Source organism: Mirounga leonina, unplaced genomic scaffold, assembly GCF_011800145.1.
Source record: "Mirounga leonina isolate KUSES-001 unplaced genomic scaffold, KU_Mleo_1.0 Mir_125, whole genome shotgun sequence".
NCBI classification, from domain to species: Eukaryota; Metazoa; Chordata; class Mammalia; order Carnivora; family Phocidae; genus Mirounga; species Mirounga leonina.
The window spans coordinates 80,203,617-80,222,543 of NW_023270305.1; the positions used below are offsets into that span (position 1 = coordinate 80,203,617).

Genomic DNA, 18,927 nt, shown 5'->3' on the forward strand with positions numbered 1-18,927 from the left:
CCCCTCTGGGAAGTTTGGTCACATGTAAAATTGGTAAAATATTACTATATTCTGACTAAATTAACAAATACATAGGAAGGCTTAATCCATCTGAACCGAAGAAAAGCGGTGGGAGGAACTCTGGGGAACTGTGGAAAAAGACACAAGCAATAAATAGGTGAAAATTTTTATTATTCCTCTTTCATCTATACTGACAAAGAGGAATATCATGCTGTGATGATGCCCTGTTCCCTCTGTAGGGCAATCCTTTTGCCCTGGGCCATACTCTCCACCATCTATCTCTATCTCTCCAGCTTCACCTTGTTCTTGATGCCCCCACTTCGGGCATGTTTTCAGACATGCCAAAGCCCCACCCCACCACAGGTAGGCCGTTTGCAACTGTCATTCCCTCTGCCTGGATACCCTTTCCATCCTCAGTCCCATATAAAAGTTCCTACTTTCAAGGAGTTTAGTGAAGAGGAGACAGTTAAAGAGGAAAGCAGAGTGTCGTCAATGTTATGAAGGGAAGAGAGTGATGTGATCCAGAGCAGTCAAAGCACAAAGGGGGAGAGGGGGAGATTTCCAACAAGGTGCAGTTCAATGGAGAAAGGCAAGTCTTTTTAAAAAATGGTGCTGGAACAATTGGACTCCCATATGGGAAAAAAAAAAAAAAAGGAACCTTGTACTATATACAAAAATTAGCTCAAAATAGATTGTAGACCTAAAACTTTGAGTCCTTAGGTTAGACAAAAATTTCTTAGCTACAACACCAAAAGCGTGATCCATAAAGAAAAAATGATAAATTGAACCTAACAAACTAAAAAACATCTGCTCTTCAAAACACACTGTTAAGAGAATGAAAACACAAGACACATACTTTGACAACACATTTGTAAGTCATTTATCTCATAAAGGACTTATATGAGAAATACATATATATTTAAAACTTGTACAACTCAATAATTACACAATAACTTAACTTAAAAAAGTTTTAAGAACATGACAAGATGCTTAACATCATCAGTCATTAGGTAAAGCCAAATAAATCACGAGATATCACGACATACCTATCAAAATGACTTTTTAAAAAACTGACAACACCAGTAAAGATGCAGAGCAACAAGGGCTCTCAGTCAGTATTGGTGGGAATACAAATTGGTACAAACATTTTGGAAAACAGTTTGACAGTTTCTTAAATTAAATAAACACTTACCATTCCACTCAGCAATCTTACTCCTAGATATCAACCCAGATGAAATGAAAAATTATATTCATATAAAAACCTGTATGTGAATGTAACTAGTAACTTCATTCAAAACTGTTAAAACTGGAAACAACCCAAATGTTCCTCAAATGGAGAAAGAATGAACAAACTCAACTGTTAACACATCCATACAATGGGCTAATACTCAGCAATAAAAAAGAACATGCAACAACAGGGACAAATCTCAGAAGTATTACATTCAGTAAAAGAAGCCAGCTCAAAAGCTATGGTAATTCCACACATAGGACACTCTGGTAAAGGCAAAACAATTGGGGCAGAAAACTGATTAAGTGATTGTCAGAGATCAGGAGAAAGACTACAAAGAAGCACAAAGGAATAGGGGGTTGGACAGTGATAGAACTGTTCTATATCTTTGATTATGGTTATGGTTACACAACTGCTTGTGTTCATCAAAACTCATGGAACTTTATACTAAAAAAGGGTAAATTTCACTACACATATATTATACCTCAACAAAAAAACTTAATTCATGAAGCTATAACAAAATTTGCTAACTAAACATAAGTAATCAATACATGGGAAAGCCATAGCTAACAAAAACTTAGAACATCTGAGGATAAACTAAGACAACATATTTGTAAGCAGCAATAAAAAAGTAAATATACACCAAAATAAGCAAATGCAAAAGGAGATTAAAATATTTTCTCCAACTGTTCAAATTACAATTCAGCATTAGGTTCTTTTGGCTCTCAGAATTATGTGGAAACTGTAAATTATATTTCTTTTCTATGCAACAGAATCTCTGTTACTGTATGACAAGCAGCCACCTTCTCCCAAAAGAGAGAGCCCTAGAAATGATCTCAATGGTCCATGTCACAGCAGAGAAGAGTTAACATGACGTCAGTATAAATGTATGGCTTAAGAAGGCTGTTAGAATTAACTGCTTATGGTGGCAACAGATGCAAACTGCTGGAGCACAAAGTAACTGCCAAAGCCCTGTATGAGGGTCTGGGACAAGGAGGTACAATGAAAACATGAACAAAACAAGATTTCTCTGGGGGCGCCTGGGTGGCTCAGTTGGTTGGGTGTCTGCCTTTGGCTCAGGTCATGATCCTGGAGTCCTGGGATCAAGCCTTGCATAGGGCTCCCTGCTACTCTGCCCCTCACCCCACTTGTGTTCTCTCTCACTCTCTCTGCCTCTCTCTCGAGTAAATAAAATCTTTAAAAAAAAAAAGATTTCTCAGTAAAATTTAAGAAAGTTAACCCTCATCCCCCACAAAATGAATAACAGTATTGAGCTCCTGGGGTTAGGAGGATAAATGTGATAATACAACCTAAGTACTTGTCACAGGGAAAGCACCTTAGCATTTGGTAACATTCAATTATCCCGGCGGATATACTCAAAGCAGCAAAGGAGAAATCCATATAAAAATATATCTTGAGGGGCACCTGGGTGGCTCAGTCGGTTAAGCGTCCGACTCTTGGTTTCCGCTCAGGTCATGATCTCAGGGTCATGGGATCCAGGCCTGAGCCCAACTGAGCTCCACGCTCAGCACAGAGTATGTGCTTGAGATTCTCTCCCCCTCTGCCCCTCCTGCTCATGCTCTCTCTCTTTCTCTCTCTGGCAAATAAATAAATAAATCTTTAGGAAAAAAAATGTAAAAACACATCTTGAATACTTTAATGTTTGCAAAGATCTTTAGAAATTATTAGACCACTAAAAGAAGTAAAAATATGTCCAAAGAAGTTGAAAGTAATGGCTAAAGTTCCCTTTAGTTTTTTACAACTATACCTAAAAAAATTTAAAGGGAATTTTTTCATGATTAGTAAATACAATTAAAAGGTATCTCATGTTATTTTAAGATTGAGTATACAGACTCAGTCTGAGATATTGAATCTTCTTCCTACCTAAAATATACAGCCAGTTCTTCTAATCTATAGCCATCTCTTCTTTAGCTCAATATTGAACTCTTGCAAACTCTTCACTATATAACTTAAAACTAGTACAAATCATAATCTTACAAATAGGTTGTATTTTCCAAAAGTTCATTTCAGTAATAAGCTTCTTGAAGTTAGAATACAGTTTCCATAGAAACAATATTATAAATGGAGTTCAGTCCTGAGTAGGTTCACAAATGCCTTATTTATTTACCTATGATATACAAACAATTTACAGCCCAAGACTAAGTTTTCAAATCCAGCAGCTAACTAAGAAGAAAGCATATTTGCTGCCCTCTTCCTAGAAGACCAACTCTAGGTCATGCATTTGTAGTGGAGATATTACCTAACCCACAGAAAGGTGGTGGAAATCAGCCCTTAGGGCATGAAAAACCCCAAAGTCAATGGTTTGTAGCCCTCCTAAGCTCAACCTACCTAAAAGAATTGTTCTTTGGTATTGAATTCCTCTTATCAGGGAGAACTTAAAGTTATTCAATTAATTAGATTAATTTTAAAAGACTGATTAAATCTCTTATTAACAAAATTTGATTTAAATTTAATTTTTCACCTTAAGGGGCAATAACGAAAATAAAAGGTTGAGAACTACTACTCTAGGTAAACCTTGGGACAGGACATGTTTGCCATTTTGTCTTTTCCCACCTTGCTTTTGCAGCACTCTCCCATGCTGTCTTTCCCACTCCAGTCTCTTCCCCCAATCTGGCCCTAAATCAAAACTGCCCACCCGTATTCACTCCTAATGGATTCCCTTTCTGGATTCCCAAGACCTCACCAGGTGTTAGGAAAGTGACCCACTGACTTTCCAGAGCTAGCTATACTTACCCACTGACTTCCCAGAGCTAGCTATACTTTCACAAGAGAATAAGTGGATTTCATGCAGTATAAATGGGAAAATGCTGAAGATCATATTGGAGGTGGGGGATAATTCAATGTTTTTGTTTTTGAAGCCCTGACTCACTGCTCTGCATACTGAGCAGTACTAGCTATGAATATGTCAAAGAGGACAATTTCTCATCCACATATACAGGACCACCCTAGTTAACAACACCTCTTAAAATAAGACTCCTTTATAACAAAGACATCTTTTGATTTTCAAAAATCATTTGAGCAATTCTGGCTTAATCCACAGCTCAAAGTAATGTTCCAGCTATAGAGTATACATACAACTAGGCAAAATATTGCTGAGCACAACTTATATTTGTTTATGAAAAAAACAGCATACAGGGGCGCCTGGGTGGCTCAGTCGTTAAGCATCTGCCTTCGGCTCAGGTCATGATCCCAGGGTCCTGAGATCCAGCTCCACATAGGGCTCCTTGCTCAGAGGGAAGTCTGCTTCTCCCTCCCCCACTCCCCCTGCTTGTGTTCCCTCTCTCACTGTCTCTCTTGTCAAAAAATAAATAAAATCTTAAAAAAAAACAAACAAAAAACCAGCATACAGATGACTCACAAAATATCTTTCTACACATATAAGGCTAACCAAAACAACAGGACTCCTTAGTGTCTCTATAAGCATAGCCCACACAGAGAGTAGGATAAACTTGACCTGGTTCTTAAGAGGAGAGGGGAAAGGAGATCAGAGATGTCTGACGATTCTCCCATCTTCCCTTTGGTAAACCCCTTGGTCATGTGACACTAGGCTGCTTAAAACTAGCTTGAAGGGGCTGAGGCACCCATCATACCTGGCAAGGACCTGCAGGGCTGGGTCATCCTGGTCTCACCCCACACCCAAATCTCAAACACAACTGTCTCTTCTCCTTTCCCCTAACCATAGCCCCTTCTTCTTCCTATGTATATATTACTTTGTTCAACATACAGCATTATTTTAGTTTATATTTCAATTTAATATATTACTCTGGTCTGACATCCCAGCAAATAACCCTAGGCCTCCTATATAATTTCTACCTCTGGTCATAAGGATTTTGGAACACAACTTTTGTTAACGAAATGATTACTATGCAATCTCCACTATACTGCTGTATACTTTTCTGTCAGTTGTCTCAGGCCTAGACATCAGAGCATGTAGGATTCTTTAAATGGAAAAAGATGTGGGACAGCCTTAAATGGAACATGGCTGAGAGGGTCTATCTTTATCCCTCTCCTCTAACAGAGACTCTATAGCCTTAGCTCTCCCCTGTTCTTATCAGAGAAACTACCACTTTCTCTCACTTGAGTCTCCAAGCATCTTCCCTTGTAACAGAAAGAAGTGGGAGTGAAATTCTAAAGCCTAGGATCATTCTCCTTAGTTTATATATCCCCAAGGGTGAATTTCAAAAATCGTTCACATGCTGTTTGAATTTACCTTCCTTTCTAGTCTCAATACCCAGTTCACTTTTTAAAATTTGGCCTGACAATTTACTTACTCCATAATTTATAACTGTCTAGTGTCTGAAAAAAACAGACTGAAAGAAATCTGAAAATTCTAGAATTCCCAATGTAGTCAATTCATGGTTACTGAGAGAATATGATGGTAACCATGTTTCTCCAAACACAAGGTCTAAAGGGATCATGGTACTTAGAAAGATAACTGGCACTGTTGCAGAAAATCCAGGACTCAAGCAAGACTTTATTCTAACTAGGTAAAACTGTAATCACACACCTTCATTCATCTATGATAATAAGGTTTGTAGGTAGCCAAAGGGAAACCTGTACATTTGATGCGACATTATTTAAGCAAAGCAAACAAGGAAAAGGGGGCGTGCCAAAATATATAAGGTTGGCAAACAAAATTCACCCTCAAAATGTCATGTTCTGGAATGAACTGTTTCAGCTAAATCCTCAGTGAAAAATCTCAAGACTTGCTGAGAAAAGAATATTGGAACAAAATATGCATAATTACTAAAAGTAATACTAACAAAGTCTAAGTGCTATGTCCCAGTCTACAAAATCATATTTATTTTTAAGGTATTTAAAATGAGTTTTTCATCTTTTATTTATGTTATTGAGACTATAAGAAATGTGATTCCTATTTCCGTGATCTTCAAATCAGTAGTAGATAACAAATATTACAAGGTGTTAAATAAATTTTTGAAATAAAGCATCAAACTTCCTTCCAGATATGAGAAGAAAGTGTAAAATCAAAGTTCTGAGAGAGCTTTGAAAATCAGGTATTTTGTATTAGAAGTACTTAAAATCTTAAGCAGAGAAAATCAGATTTAATACGGTTAAAAATGGAGGTTGATACATATTCCTGAAGAGAGGATATCTATTCTGAAGTAAAATATAAAATTTTAAAAGTACTGCCCTTCCTCTTCTCCCACACACTAAATTAAATACATACATATATACATACATACATACGTATATACCAATACAAATAGGTAGTCTGGGACTTTGTTAGGATCAAAACCGGTCTGGGAATGCCTAAAAGGTATGACATTATCTGTGTCCAGCCTGGTGGAAGGTGGAGCTTCATGAAAGCATAAATGTAGACCAAGAAATAACTCCTGGCTGCCTGTAAGAATTTATAATTTCTGGGGCGCCTGGGTGGCTCAGTCGTTAAGCGTCTGCCTTCGGCTCAGGTCATGATCCCAGGGTCCTGGGATCGAGTCCCACATCGGGCTCCCTGCTCGGCAGGAAGCCTGCTTCTCACTCTCCCACTCCCCCTGCTTGTGTTCCTGCTCTCACTATCTCTCTCTCTGTCAAATAAATAAATAAAATCTTTATTAAAAAAAAAAAAGAATTTATAATTTCTGCATTTAACATTCAACAAGAATAAAATGATTCAAGGTGAACTTATTTTCCATATAAAGAATAATCAACATCTGTCAACAATATATAATCATGGCTCTGAAGGATACAAAGAATATTAAAGGTTGCTCTTCCTGAAGACAGATCATGAGGGGGAAAATGACAGACAGAGGGGGAAAATGCAAGGCTCATTAAAACTTAATTGATGCAAAAAGTTAAGTAACAATACAAAACATAAGTTAGGAGGTATTACAAAGTAGCATATGACTAAGTGGCAAATGAGCAGTATGACAGATTGTCAAGGATTAGGATTCTCTGGGAAAGCTTCAGAGAAGGTTGGACAGGAACCTGGTCTTTCATTATCCTATAATGATTATAGGAGCTGGATCAGTGGGAAAAAAAAGGATGTTTCTCCATATGGAGAAATGGAAATACACAAGGCACTGAGGTGGTAATTAATTCCAGGACATGAAAGTAGAAAATTAAGAATCACAACTTCGAAACAGAAAATAAAACAAATGAGGAAAGCCTCTAAGATACATTCTCTTCACTGAAGGATAACTAAAAAAGAAACATAAAAGAGTTCAGAAGCATTACAGCTGAAAGAAGAAATCACAAATGCAGATAAAAGTTGAAAAAATTCAGACACCATTTAAAAGTTTTGGTAAGGACAATCTGGAAAAGCGGCAAATTCCAAGTGCTTTTCTCAGGAGAAAGGAAAAGATAGTCAACGTTATTTCAAGATCTACTATTGCAGTCAGCAATAAATAACTATACAGTCAAGATCTCTTGAATCATAACACTTATGCAATTACTAATAAGGGACAATGCTGGAGACAGTGGCAGAAACAATATGGCCAAGAGCAGATCTCACCATCACCAGCTATAATTCCTTGAGCAAAATATGAAACTTCCCTAAGTCCTGATGTTCTCTCCTCTTAAAAAAAGTCTGAAAACCTATCAACTGAGATTTAACATAGCTCTTTAAAAAATAAAGGTAAAATGAAAATGAAAATACAACATACCCAAATTTGTGGGACACAGCTAAAGCTATGCTGTGAGGGAAATTCACACCACCAAGTCCATATATTTATTAGAAAGGAGGAAAAGTCTCAAATCAGTGATCTAGGGTCTACCCTCAAAAACTGAGAAAAAGAAGAGCAAAAGAAACTGAGAACAAGCAAAAATAAATAAATAAAGGTAAGATGATAAATAAATTATATTTAAATACAAAAACAATAGAGAAAAATCAATGAACTAAAGCGAGTTCTTTGAAAAGATGAAATTGACAAACTTCTAGCAAAATGGACCAAGAAAGGAAGAAGACACAAATTAACCCTATGAGGAATGTTACAGGGAACATCATTACAGACCCTGAAGACATCAAAACGATAATAAAGGGAATATTATGAACAACTCTATACACATAAATTTAACAACTGGGAAGGAATGGATCACCAAACAACCCATTACCACAGTTCATCCAATAAGAAATAATATTAATAGCCACATAACTACTAAGGAAATAAAATCTGTAATTTTAAAACTCTAAAAAAGAAACCTCCAGGCCCAGATGGTTTCACTGAAGAAGGCTATCAAACATTTAAAAAAGAATTAACACCAATTCTACACACACTCTTCTAGAAAAAGAAAAGGAGGGAACACTTCCCAATTAATGTTATGAAGCTATTATTACTCTGATACCAGACCAAGACAATACAAAAAACCTACAGGCCAATATCCCTCATGAATTGATAGAAATCTACAAAAAAATCTGCGTCTGTGATGAAAGACTGAATGTCTTCCCCTCAACATCACAAACAAAGCAAGAACATCTATTCTTACCACTCTTTTTCAAATAATGCTACAAGTCCTAAGCAGCACAAATAAGGCAGCAAGAAAAGACAGATTGGAAAGAAAGAAATAAAACTGTCTCTATGTGCAAATGACATGATTTTCTATGAAGACCATCCCAAGGAATGCACTAGGAATCCCAGCTTCAAGAATAAATGAATTCAGCAAGGTCAAAGGACACAAGATAAATATACTAAAATAAACTGTATTTCTATATGTTAACAATGAATATAGGGATGATAAAATTAAAAATATAATTTACAATTGCTTAAAAAAATGAAAGGGGTGTAAATCAAACATGCAAGACTTGTATGCTGAAAACTACATAATGCTGAAGAAAGAAATGAAAGAAAATATAAAGAAATGGGGAGAGACACCATGTCTGTAAGTTGGAAGACTCAACATACGAGAGATTTCAATTCTCCCTAAATTGATAGATTTAATGTAATCCTTATCAAAATCCTAGCAAAATTCTTTGTAGATATTGACAAGAATATTCTAAAATTTATAATGAAAGGCAAAGGAACTAGAATAACCAAATAATTTTTGAAAAAATAAGAATAGGGGCACCTGGGTGGCTCAGTCGGTTAAGCATCTGCCTTCAACTTAGGTCATGGGATCGAACCCCGTGTCGGGTTCCCTGCTTGGTGGCAAGCCTGCTTCTCCCGCTTCTCCCTCTTCTCCCCACCTGTGCTCTCTCTCGCTATCTCTGTCTCTCTTTTAAATAAATAAAATAAATAAATAATCTTAAAAAAAAAAGAAAAATAAAAAAGTGAGAAGTACCAATCCACTCTATTTCAAGACTTATACAGCTACAAGAATCAAGGCTGTGTGCTAATAGGGACCCACAAATAGATCCACACAAATATACTCAACTGCTTTTTGACAAAGTGCAAAAACAATTCAATAGAGGATAGATAGCATTTTTGACAAATGGTGTTGGAGCACCCACAAGCCAAAAAATGACACTTGATCTAGTCTTAAACCTTATACAAAAACTAACTCAAAACAGGTCATGGGCTTGGGGCTCCTGGGTGGCTCAGTCAGTTAAGAGTCTGACTCTTGATTTCAGCTCAGGTCATGACCTCAGGGTCATAAGATGGAGCCCTGCAGCGGGGCTCCACCCTCAGCAGGGAGTCTGCTTGAATTCTCTCTTTCCCTCTCCCTCTGCCCCTTCCTCCATTCACACTCTCTCTCTAAAATAAACAAAACCTTAAAAAAAAAAAAAAAAAAACGGGTCATGGGCTTAATGTAAAATAATAAACTATAAAACTTTTAGGAAAAAAATGAGAAAACGTTTGGGATCTAAGGTTAGGCAAAGAGTTCTATGACTTAACACCAAAAGTATAATCCATTGGAGGAAAAACTGTTAAAACAGATTTTATCAAAACTAAAAACTTTTGCTCTGCAAAAGAGTCTTTTAAGAGGACAAGAAAAAAAAACAACAGACTGAGAGAAAACATTTGCAAACTACGTATCAAGAAGGGACTGGCACCAGACAAATTTTTAAAAAAGAAAAAAAAACCCTCGAAAATCAACAGTAAAAAAATCCAATTAGCAAATGGGCTAAAGAAATGAAGAGACACTTGTGATGAGCACTAGGTATTATATGCAAGTAATGAATCATTGAACACTACATCAAAAACTAATGATGTACTATATGTTGGCTAACTGAACATAATAAAAAAAAAGAAATGAAGAGACATTTCACTGAAGAGAATATGCAGATGACAAATAAGCCCATGAAAAGATGCTAAACATCATTAACCATTAGGAGAATGCAAATTAAAACCACATACCTGTCATACATACATACATATCTATCAAAATGTCTAAATAAAAAATAGGAACACTAAATGCTGATGAGGATGTGGAGAGACTGACCCCACATACATTGCTGGTGGGAATGTAAAATGGTGCAGACACTCTGGAAAACAATTTTAACAGTTTTTCATCAAAACTAAACATGCGGGACACCCGGGTGGCTCAGACGGTTAAGCGTCTGCCTTCAGCTTAGGTCATGATCCCAGGGTCCTCAGATGGTGTCCCGCATCGGGCTCCTTGCTCAGCCGGGAGTCTGCTTCTCCCTCTGCCACTCCCCCTGCTCTCTCTTTTTCTCTCTCTCTGACAAATAAATAAATAAAATCTTTTAAAAAACAAAAAAAACCCTAAACATGCAACTGCCTTGTGAACCAGCAACTATACTCCTGGGCATTTATCCCAGAGAAATGAAGACTTATATGACATGACATGTTACTGCACTGGAATGTTTACAACAACATTATTCATAGTAGCCCAACAATGGAAACAACTAAATGTCCTTCAAACAAAGTGTGGTACATCCATACCATGGAATACCACTCAGCAATTAAAAGGAGCAAACTAATGACACATGCAACCACCTGGATGAAATCTCCAGAGAATTTTGCTCCATGAAAAAAATCCAATCCCAAAAGGTTACATACTATGTGATTCCATTATATAACAGTCTTAAAATGAGAAAATTACAGAAATGAAAAACAGATTACTGGTTGTCAGGGGTTAATAAGGAGGAAGTGGGGTAGAAATGAAGTGGATGTGGTATAAATGGACAACCTGAGGGATCCTGTGGTGATGGAAGGTTCTCTATCTTCACAGTTATCAGTAGCAATGTCCTGGTTGTGGTCTTGTACTACAGTTTTGCAAGATGTTATTATTGAAGAAAACTGGATTAAGGGTACAGGGGATCTCTATTATTTACTAACTGCAAAACTACATCTGAATCCTCAATTACCTCAAAATAAAAAGTTAAATTAGAAAATAAAGGTAGCATTACTGCAAAATAAGTACAGCAACTGACAAGAAATCCAACACCAATTAAATGAAGTGCTCTCTTTAGCCCACGTTTAATTCTGACAATTACTCTGAATCAGAGTTTATAAAACACATTTTCCTCACCTACATACGCACACCAAGCAACTGTAGCACAGTTCAGACAGAAAAACAGATTTCTCCAAACACGTGATAAAAGTGGAAAGAGACCTGGGCTGTATCAGGGAGAAAAGTCCTTATCCAGGCTCTATCAAAGAAACGCTGTATAACTTCCACACATCACCTTACCTCTATGGCTACAATCTGAACTCTGTTCCTACTATCTAAACTAATTTAGGAGATTGCTTAGACCAGTAGTTCCCAAACATTTTGGTCTCAGGCCCCCAAAGAGCTTTCACTTACCTGGATTACAAACATTAATGTTTACAGCATTAGTAATTAAAAGAGAATTTTTTTAGAAGACAAGTACACACATTAGCCCTCAGAATGGTGAGGTCATCCCACCTCATGCAGTCTCTGGAAAATTCAATGTGTACTTAGAAAGAGGGTGAAAAGGGCAAATAACTGCTTGGTATTGTTATGAAAATAATTGTGACCACACCTTGAGAACCACTGGCTTACTATCAAATGAGGTAAATATTTAAGTGATTTTAAAAGTATAAAACACTGAACAAATCATTGAACAAAACTTACGTTCTTTTAATGTTCAAGGGTGCCAAGGCAAAGGAAAAAAAAAAGCTCAAATCCTAATGGAGGACAACTTGGACAAGCGCACAGTTGGTAAAAAGAGGGAGCTTCTTGAAAGTCCAAGGAATCTGGGCTCCAGTGGGTATAGTCAGGGAAGAGTGTACAACCATAAAATATTACACTACTATTGCATTAATCTGCTCTGTGCGCCCAAAACCGTTATAAAAATGATGGACCCACAATCACTGTTTCAGATTTAACTTTTGGCGAGACAGGGAAGCAATGAAAAAACCTCCAGCCACTCCAGCACCGCGCTCTCCGCGAGCTGTGGGGGTCCGCCCTGGGCCTCGCTTCTGGAGGCGAGGTACAGCCACGCCGGGCGTCTCCTCCGCTGCAGCAGGAGAAAGAGAATCCCCCCATTCCCAACCGGGTTGGACCAGCCGGCCGCGGGAGCCCGGAGAGTGGGCAGTTAAGGGCTGGGGAGGGGCGCGGCTCACAATCGCCGCCTGAACTGGACGGGGCCGGGACTGGGCTGCCGGCCCTGAGCCCCGGGCTAAGGAAGTTACGCTAGGACCCCGGGAAAGGCGGGGCGGGGGTCCTGGGAGTTGGGCCCTTGGGGGAGGGGGCAGCGCTGAGCAGCGAAGGGGGCTTGAGGGGTCGACCGGGACTCACCAGGTGCCGCGCCACCTCAGAGGTCATGGTCCCGAGCGAGAGCTGAGCGAAGGCGGGGGTCCCAGTGAAGCGGGGGTCTCAGCCCCGGCTCCCGAGCGAGCGTCCGGACCACGAAGGGAGCCAAGGGGGGGCCGGAACGGGTGGAACGCGCGAAGCGCGGGCCGGAGGCGGGTGTAACGGGCGGGACCAGCCTCCGCTGGGGGAGGGGGGTAGCATGGAGAGGGTGTTGGGGAAAGGGGAGGAGCCAAGCCTAGTGGCCTCAGTGACGCGAGGGCGCAGAGCCGGAGGGCGGAGGCCCCCACTAGGCGGGGCGCGCGCCATTAACCGCGCCAAATCGTTGAGCGGGCGCGCGAAGCGAGCCTCTCATAGGAGTGCCCCTCGACGTCTCATAGAACGACAAATTCATGCAGGGGGAGGGTGACTGGAGGAGATTCGGGACCTGAGGAAGAAGATGCGAGGAAACAAACCTCGGCCAGCGGACAGCAGCGGGCGGGCGCACTGATTGCGGGCCCCCGCGAAGGCCGGAAGTGGGCGGGCCATGGGGCGGGGAGGGGGCGTGCCCGCCGGCGCCCGGCGGGAGCCGATCTTGCGGCCAGCACGGGGACCGGAAGTGGGCGGGTTCGGGGGCGGGGTGCAGCCGGCGGGGGCGGGGCCGGCGGGGGCGTGTTCGCCCGGGGCGCGGCCCCAGTAAGGCGGTGGTGGCGTCTCCCGCCGCGGACAGCCAGGCACGGACCCTGAGGAGCTAGCCGATTCGACTGTACGTCGGTCAGAAGCCAGCGTTTGGAAGCCGGCCGAGATGGGGCCGGGTTGAACCGCCCGCCGCCGGACGAGCAGCGCGGCCAAGGATGGAGGGGCCGGCGGAGTTCAGCCCCGAAGCCGTGCTGCGCTTCCTCTCGGAGCGCGGGGGTCGGGCCCGGCACGCCGAGCTGGTGCGGCACTTCAGGGGTGCCCTGGGCGGCGAGCCCGAGCAGCGCACCCGCGCCCGCGCCCTTTTCAAGGAGCTGGTCAATGCGGTGGCTACGGTGCGCACCGACCCTGCCGACGGCTCTAAGTACGTGCACCTTAAGAAGAGGTTCTTGGAGGAGGCCCCACCGTCCGAAGCCGTGCCCCCACGGGACCTCCCCAGCATCTCGGTGACTGCAGAGCCCGAGTCCAGCAGCTGCGCCCCTGGGGCGCCCGACGGCCTGGTCGAGACCCGGGAGAGCGGCCTGTGCGCAGAGACGGCGTCCCCGGAGGCGTCCCCGGAGGCGTCCCCAAGTCCACGTTGCGAGCCCCCGGCCGCAGCGCTTGGGCGGCCAAGCGCGGCGGGCGAGAGCCGGAACGGGCTGCGCCTGAGCGGCGGTGCCCGGAGGAAAAACTCGCGGCGAGACATGCAACCTCCCCCCCGGGGACCGGTCCCCGGGCCCAGCGAGGACCTGGCGCCCCCGCCCCACGGCTGCGGCGAGATGGACTCGGGCAGCTCCCCCGGGGGCGTAACCACCCCAAGGTCTACCCGCCAGAACCTCCGGGATCTTGTGATGGGCAGCTCCCCGCAGCTGAAGAGGAGCGTTTGTCCCGGGGGGAGCAGCCCGGGCAGCTCCTCTGGGGGACTACGCGGCAAAGGCGGGGGCGACTCAGACAGCGCATCAGTCGCTTCGTCGTCGGCAGAGGAGGAGAGCAGCGGCGGGGGTTCAGTGACGCTGGACCCTCTAGAACACGCCTGGATGCTCTCAGCCTCTGAAGGCAAGTGGGACAGCCTGGAAGGGTTGCTCACCTGCGAGCCCGGCCTGCTCGCCAAGCGAGACTTTATCACTGGCTTCACCTGCCTGCATTGGGCCGCCAAGCACGGCAGACAGGAGCTCCTGGCCATGCTGGTCAACTTCGCTAACAAACACCAGCTGCCAGTGAACATCAACGCCAGGACAAGCGGAGGCTACACTGCCCTGCACTTAGCTGCCATGCACGGGCATGTGGAGGTGGTGAAGTTGCTGGTGGGGGCTTACGACGCAGACGTGGACATCAGGGACTACAGTGGGAAAAAGGCCTCTCAGTACCTGAGTCAGAGCATCGCGGAGGAAATCAAGAACCTGGTGGGAGCCCTGGACGAGGACGATGGAGAGAGTGCCACTGGCAGCGGGGGTGGGCGTTGGAGGCTTTCAAAGGTGCTCCCTTCACACCTCATCACCTACAAACTCTCACATGTTCTGGAGGATGGAGGGGATCATCACCATCATCACCACCACCACCAGCACTTGACTGAGGGATGGGCTGGAGCCAAAGCAAAGGATCCAGGTCGCAAGGGCCCCGGCAGCTCTAGTGGACGAATAAAACCCAGACTCAACAAAATCCGCTTCCGCACCCAGATCATCCACACTACACCCTCTTTCAGAGACCCGGAGCAGCCACTGGAGGAGGGGGAGGAGGAAGAGGAGGACCGGCCTCTTAAAGGCCACTCATCCTCATTCAAACTGAGGCCGAAGTCCAATGTATTTGGGTAAAAATAATTCCTTTTAGAAAATTCTAGGTTTATTGGTCTTCAGGAATAGAATACACAGTGTAGGCAAGGAAGAGAGACCAGAAAAGAGGCTAAATTCTGCATTCTTACTTGGGGAGTTGGAATGGGTGGGAGGAATTCCCCCTACCATTCTCTGTGAAGTAGGTTTCCAGTGATTTTTTTCATCAAACCGTGCCCTAGGCCTCTTTTCCCTATGCCACCCCTCTGCCCTGGAGTCCCTGTTTCTGAGGACTGGAAATGTATTTAAATTGGGTGTACAGAATTGATGATTGAGGGTTCCTTTGATTTTACCATTACTGGATGCCATGCAAAATAAGGAATATTGCACTTTCATGTTTCTGTTTTTAAAAGTGATTACTCTTCCAAGAGCAACAAGAAATGCAGGTTGTAATGAAATTGTAAGTGTGAACAAAACTACATACTGCTCTGGTTTTTTGTTTTTTACAAATTGCATTTACCTTTTAAAATACTACTGAAGGTCAGGTCAAAGTTGAAAAGCGACAATACCATTTAGAGAATAATGTGAATAAAAATGGTATCCTGTTTGTGTTGTAAGTAGTGCTCAACTATTTTTTTAAAAAGCAATTTCAACTTTAATCACTGAACTAAAGATACAGGCAACATTCATTTTTGAGGTAATCTATAGTGTGGTTTCCTCTTAACTATCTCTAGTATCACTGCACTCAGTGTTAAGGTACATTATTAATAACTACACAAATTTTTATTTAAAGAGAACACTTAACAACCTATGGTACTTTTAAGTAAAACATTGCCTTTGGTTCTGATTCTCACTAATTTGTTTTGCTATTATAAGTCTAAATTTGCCAGAGTTTTAATTCTAGGGATCATATAACCATTGGTTCTATTTGACATGACCCTATTTGGTGGTACTTAGATGTGAATTGCCTACAGAATCTGTTTCTGATTTAGACGACTAGCAAAAATTGGAGTAATTATTAAATCAATGATTCTCACATAAGGTACACTTTTTATTTTACTAATAAAGTACACTCATTGTGCTCATAGTCTGTGCTTTGTAGCAATGTTTGCAAATGTTTATAATACTAAAGACTTTCAATTTTCCAATGTTTCCTTGAATTTCTTAGAGACGTACAGTGAAGTTATTGAAAAGCTGGATAGTAAATCTACCCAGTTAAAAATAGCACTTTATAAAAGGGAAAAGAGAAGAGATGGGACTATTTATTTAAATGCTGCTGGCTATTGAATTCTTTTGTATATAAATGAAAAATACCTTTCTTTAAGATTACAGAGTTAAGTGTAGTTCTTAATCACATTTCATTAAAATTTGTTAAGGTAAACGTCTATATAATATAAAATTTAACTCACAAGCATATTAAATCAATTTGTAACAAGATTCAAAACAACTTTTTGGGAGACTAATTCTAACAAGTCCTTCTCTCTCAGTTTTTTTTTGGTGTCCTAACTGCTGAAATGTAAGTACCTGCAGCCCATAGAGGTACATAAGATGTGTATAAATGTGAATGAACCAGTATATAAATGGCGCAGAACTGGAGACTTAAGAGAGTTCTTAGATCTTTACTTTCCCAAGTAGGAGAAATTTGTACCAAGTTTGTCAACCTTTCTAGATAGCAATTGAATTTGTTTAAAGACATATCAAAAATATTCACATAAAATATAGAAACTATTATCCATTTGTGTGCTCTTTTTTTTAGGATTATGGAAGTGGGCTAGGTACCTTTGAGAAGCACTTTTATCCATACATATGGATAAAAACAGTCTAATTTTGTATAAATAGAGGTTCCTTGAAGGTGAAAAGCAGTCATTTGTTTGGAATCATATACAGATTACCTGTATCTAGTGCAGAACAAGCTATATAACTTCCCACCAAGGAATCTGACATTTCTTTTTTTTTTAAAGATTTTATTTATTTATTTGACAGAGTGAGACACAGCGAGAGAAGGAACACAAGCAGGGGGAGTCGAGAGGGAGAAGCAGGCTTCCTGCGGGGCAGGGAACCTAATGTGGGGCTCCATCCCAGGACCCTGGGACCATGACCTGAGCCGAAGGCAGGGGCTTAACAACTGAGCCACCCAGGCACCCTGGAATCTTATATTTCATTGACATATAAAGCTAAAGTGAACTATAAAAAGTAGATACTTCAGAGCCATCTAAATGTTCTATTAAAGTCAGTATTAATCTCAAAACGTCTATATTTTAATATAGTAACTAATTACACAAAATCTATAATTTACCGGATTTTTAGAGATTGAGTCAATACTTCATTTAACCTGCCTTTCACACTAAAGATTTTAAATTTTCCAATAAACTCTAAATTTTCAAAAATCATTCCTGAGGGGAACTACTTCTAACATTCCTTGTCATTATGTGCTTGTGTGCAATAAGTATAGCATTTTCATCTACTTAAACTCTACATTCCTCTTATTTTTCAGTTTCCAAATTGAGATTATTAAAAGCAAATGATCTGTGTAATTTGATTTTGTGGAGTTGTGTCTGCCATATATGTCAATTACTTAGATGTTTGTTGATAGGAAACTGTAGGGTAGACAACCCAAGTATATCCATGTGTTTCTTATAGGTACACTTGAAACTAGTGAATGTTTGGTCACAATTCTCTACACTTTTATGGTATGTAAAATGCAGCTAGTTTATATAACTTGAAAATCTGGTACTATTTTATTCATGACTGAAATCTTGTGAGTCCAGGATGCCTTGTCTCTTATTTTTTAAATGAGTGAAACTTTGGGAGTTTATAGAGTATATAATTTGTAAAAGTTTGTTTGATCAAAATAAAAGGTTCACACTACATTTTTTCTCTGAATTGTCTAAATCATTGTAGTCCTTTATACTTCTTACCTGTGTAGTGTTTTATAGTTCACACAACGCTTTTCAAAGTTTCCATTTATATAATCCCTTTCCTGTCCCTTAAAGTTGATAAGGGAATGAAGGTTGATGGCTATTCAGGGTCACGAAGTAAATGGCAGCTAGTAAGATTTTAAGATTCAGTGCTTTTCTACGATATTTTCAGCACTTCAAATTGCCAAGTTTGGGCAAAACTACTGTAGTCTGGCTTCAGTGATGGAGGAATCAACTTGGACAGAAGGTAGTACCTTCACCATTACCTTTAAAAAAAACAAAAACAAAAAACGTATAGTTCATGCACACACCAACTAACCTGAACCCTTCCTACCCAGACCAGATCTTAAAGGTATAAGAATGCCTTTTTCTATTTTCTTCAATATCCATTAAGCTTTGATCATTAGTGAGCTCATTTCCTCACCAAATAAATACTTAGATCTTTATTTTAACAAAATTCACCTCTATTCAGATGTCAAAGGGATATGTGGGAAGCCTTGATGTACTTGTCTGCCGTTGCTCTCCTGGGAAGATCCAATTATCATTGCTGCTGGGGATTTTTGTTTTCACTCTTGCTTTATGACAACTTATAAAATATTCTTCCATACAATTGAAGGACTAAATAAGTCTAGTTTCTGTTTCTAGAATGACTTCTTTCCTTAGAAGTACGTATCTTAGAAGGATTCATTGAACAGTCCACTTGAAG

General features: G+C 41.0%; 2 protein-coding genes across 6 annotated transcripts in view; one reads left to right on the forward strand and one right to left on the reverse strand.

Annotated features, from left to right (window-relative positions):
• SEPTIN10 (septin 10) overlaps positions 1-13,428 on the reverse strand; it is a 123,980-nt gene extending 110,552 nt beyond the window's left edge. For all 5 annotated transcript variants that reach the window (XM_035001939.1, XM_035001932.1, XM_035001937.1 and 2 more), the window contains exon 1: positions 12,872-13,428. Coding sequence is in view for 4 of the 5 variants with exons in the window: in XM_035001932.1 (XP_034857823.1) it covers positions 12,872-12,898 (27 nt within the window). In the remaining variant the exon portion in view is untranslated. The remainder of the gene's footprint in view (positions 1-12,871) is intronic.
• Positions 13,429-13,549: 121 nt separating this feature from the next.
• On the forward strand, positions 13,550-17,314 carry SOWAHC (sosondowah ankyrin repeat domain family member C). Its single transcript, XM_035001940.1, has one exon. The coding sequence runs from the start codon at positions 13,717-13,719 to the stop codon at positions 15,346-15,348; it is 1,632 nt and encodes a 543-aa protein (XP_034857831.1). The 5' UTR covers positions 13,550-13,716; the 3' UTR covers positions 15,349-17,314.
• The last annotated feature ends 1,613 nt before the right edge of the window (positions 17,315-18,927 follow it).